Source organism: Myotis davidii, unplaced genomic scaffold (genome assembly GCF_000327345.1).
Source record: "Myotis davidii unplaced genomic scaffold, ASM32734v1 scaffold991, whole genome shotgun sequence".
NCBI classification, from domain to species: Eukaryota; Metazoa; Chordata; class Mammalia; order Chiroptera; family Vespertilionidae; genus Myotis; species Myotis davidii.
The window spans coordinates 254,836-257,881 of NW_006283137.1; the positions used below are offsets into that span (position 1 = coordinate 254,836).

General features: G+C 63.5%; 1 protein-coding gene across 1 annotated transcript in view; it reads right to left on the reverse strand.

The window, feature by feature from the left end:
* The window catches only part of DNAH17 (dynein, axonemal, heavy chain 17), a 107,024-nt gene that overhangs the window by 83,972 nt on the left and 20,006 nt on the right, over window positions 1-3,046 (reverse strand). The window contains 5 exon segments of the mRNA XM_015562672.1: window positions 752-878; window positions 1,197-1,288; window positions 1,389-1,736; window positions 2,631-2,799; window positions 2,896-3,045. Of these exon segments, the coding sequence (XP_015418158.1) occupies window positions 752-878; window positions 1,197-1,288; window positions 1,389-1,736; window positions 2,631-2,799; window positions 2,896-3,045 (886 nt within the window).

Below are 3,046 nucleotides of genomic sequence, written 5' to 3' on the forward strand. Positions count from 1 at the left end.
AGGGGCCTGGGGCAGGGGCCTGGGGCAGATGCAGGGGCCTGGGGCAGGGGCCTGGGGCAGACACAGGGTCTGTTCGGAGATTTCTCTTCCCTGAAAAGCTCTGGCCCAGCCACGAGGACTGTTTCCCTGTCACACGCTCAGACCTGACATCTGGGGCCACCCTGTGACTCCCCCCCGGGTTGGGCAAAAGAAGGGTTACACCCGTGAGTGCCGGGACACAGGACTTACTCTTGTACTTACAAAAACGACGGTGGCCCTGCCTCTGCTGTCCGCCGTCTAGCGGCTCCCCCACCCCTTTCAGAAGAGCCTGGGCAACCTTTTTCCTTCCCTCCCGGGACCCGGGCTTTATTGGGGGAGAGGGGTGGGGGCATCCTCAGTAGGGGGTGTGCAGGAGGCAGCTGGTCGATGTTTCTCTCTCTCATTGATGTTTCTAACTCTCTGTCCCTCTCCCTTCCTCTCTGTAAAAAATCAATAAAATATATTTGAAAAAAATAATAAAAATAAAAGCTGGGAGACAGTTAATAAATTAAAGAAAAAGAAAAAGAAGAGAGTCTCGCTCAGCTCCCAGCATCCAACCCACTTTCCGGGTGAGGAAATCGAGGCCCAGGAGGTAAAAGGCAGGGTCCACAGCGAGTCTCCGGTCTTGGTGCCATGGCCGGGCCCCGGGTGGTTTCTGGAGTGGCCGGCCTTGCGGAGGCGATGCAGGGACACGGGGGACATGCCGGACACAGGGTAAGCGCGGGCCGCCTACCTCCACGGGGTCGTTGCCGTTGGAGAGGATGTCCAGGAGGTCAGCCGAGGACACAAAGTAGAACCGCGGGAAAGCCAGTCTCTTCGTCTCCAGGTACTCGGCCAGGGCCTTTTCGCACACGGCCAGCCTGGCGGAGCGGAGGGGGGCGGGCGGAAGGAGGTTTGGAGGCCGAGGGGCAGGTCTCCTCCAGGCCACCCTGTCAGGGGACTGGCAGCAGGAGATGCGGGTGCGTGGCTCCCAGCCCGTGGCGCCCATTCCCTGCGCCCTGACCCCGTGGGCGCCCTGGGCAGGAGGGAGCCTGGCTTCATCCCCACAGTCCATGCTCCCTCTGGAGGGGATGGCGTGGCCGGGGAGCACCAGCTCCCAAGGAAAGGGTGCTCGAACCCAGGACCGGGCTCTCTGTGCCCGCCCTGGCCGGCCCTGGTCCCCGCAGGCTGGGACCCACCTCTTCTTCATGTCCTCCAGCTTCTCGTAGAGACCGGGCTTGTTGGTGGCTTCCACCACATTGGGCGTCTTCACCGCCTCCTCCATCAGGGCCTGGGAAGAGCAGGGGCCGCCCGGCGTCAGAGTCCCGCGTCCCCCGGCGTCAGAGGTCCCAGCTGGACAGTGCCGGGCAGGGCGGGGCGGCCAGGCGCACCTTGAACTCCTTGTCGATGTCGTCGAATTTGTGGGACTCCTCGGGCAGCTGGGTGCGGATGTCCTCCGAGCCCACGAAGATGCTCTCCAGGTGGCTCCAGGTCCGCTGCACCTCGAACCAGATGGAGATGACCGAGTCCGCCGTGGACAGCTTCTGCTGCCAGCTCGTCACCTCGTTCAGGAAGTGCGACAGGTACTTGGACATCATCAGGTTCTGCAGCTGCACCTGGTTGTCCTCCAGCGTCTCCACCAGCACCTCGTCCGTCCGGAGCATCATGGTGCCCGTCCGCGGGTGCGGCTCGTGCTCAAACACCATGGTGGACCAGGTGCTGTCCAGCACCTTCAGCACCTGCGGGCAGTGGGGAGCAGGTCAGCAGGCCCCTGGCGGGAGGGCGAGGAGGACCCGGGCTCCTGGGAACACCCAGCTGCCCCCGCACCAGCACGGGTGGACCCTGAGGACAGGATGCCCGGGGAAGGCAGCCTGACACAGAGCCACGCATCCTGTGCTCCCGTGGCTGTGACGTGGCTGGAAGACAGACTCACGCAGACGGCGGTGGGTCAGGGGTGCTCCGAGCGGGGCAGGGTGGGGAGAGAAGACGGGTGGGGGAGCCGAAGGGCACAGGCCTCTTTCTGGAGGTGAACGGCTCTAACATAGACTAACGGTCACACATGGCGGTGACCCATATCCGTGCCGACGCTAACGGTCCTGGGGCTGTGCACTCCGCTTGGCGAATGGTGTGGGAGTTACAGCGGAATAAAGCCTTGTTTTTACACCAAAATGTGAACATCCAAACCCCCACTGCCGTCGGTGAGGGGAGAGGCCTGTGCTGCACGGAGCCTCCGGGGCCCCTGTGGTGGCGGCTCATTAACCAGCAGGTACTGGCTGAGGGTCAGCCCTCCCCCTTCCTCCCGGGGCAGAGGGGGAGGGCCAGGACGAGGTCGGGGCGCTCCGGGAGAGGAGAGCTCGGGGTGCACACTGTCCTGGGCAGGGAGGCAAAGCTGGGCAGGAGCTGGGTTCTTCCCGGGAATGAAGCCCGGAGACATTCGACAGGGTTCCGTGTGGGCAGGGCAAGACGAGGCCCGGGGGACATCCCTTTCGAGTTCTGTGAGCACCGGCCCCAGGGAAGGGGGACAGGCCTGCAGGTGGGGCCTCTGCTTCAGTGTCACCTGGACAAGACCCCTGTCCGTGCACAGGGCTACCTTCTCCTCCCGGACAATCCACCTTTCCCGTCCACAGGGCTACCTTCTCCATCCCGGACTCCTTCACCGCCTTGTCCACGATGTTCCGGACCTCATCCTCGAACTTGTGCAGGTTCAGCTGGAGCAGGTCCGCCAGCACAGTGTCCTCCGACATCTCAAACTTCACCTGGGGCCGGGAAAACAGCAGGTTCCACACAAGGACCCCTCTGTCCCTCCCAGAGAGGCAGGTCCGTGCCCATCCCAGGCCCCGAGAGAGCGGGCAGTTCCTTCTCCCAGCCCCACCGTCCCTCCCCGGAAAGCCGTGTAACGGGATGGCGGGGTTCTGCAGGTCGCTCACGGCGCGCAGCGAGGTGATCATGTTCTTCACGGTGTTGTCCAGCCCCACGAAGGCGTCCCAGGTCTTCATCTCCTTGTCCAGGGACCGCACGTCCTTGGCGAACTTCTTGCAGTCGATGTCCA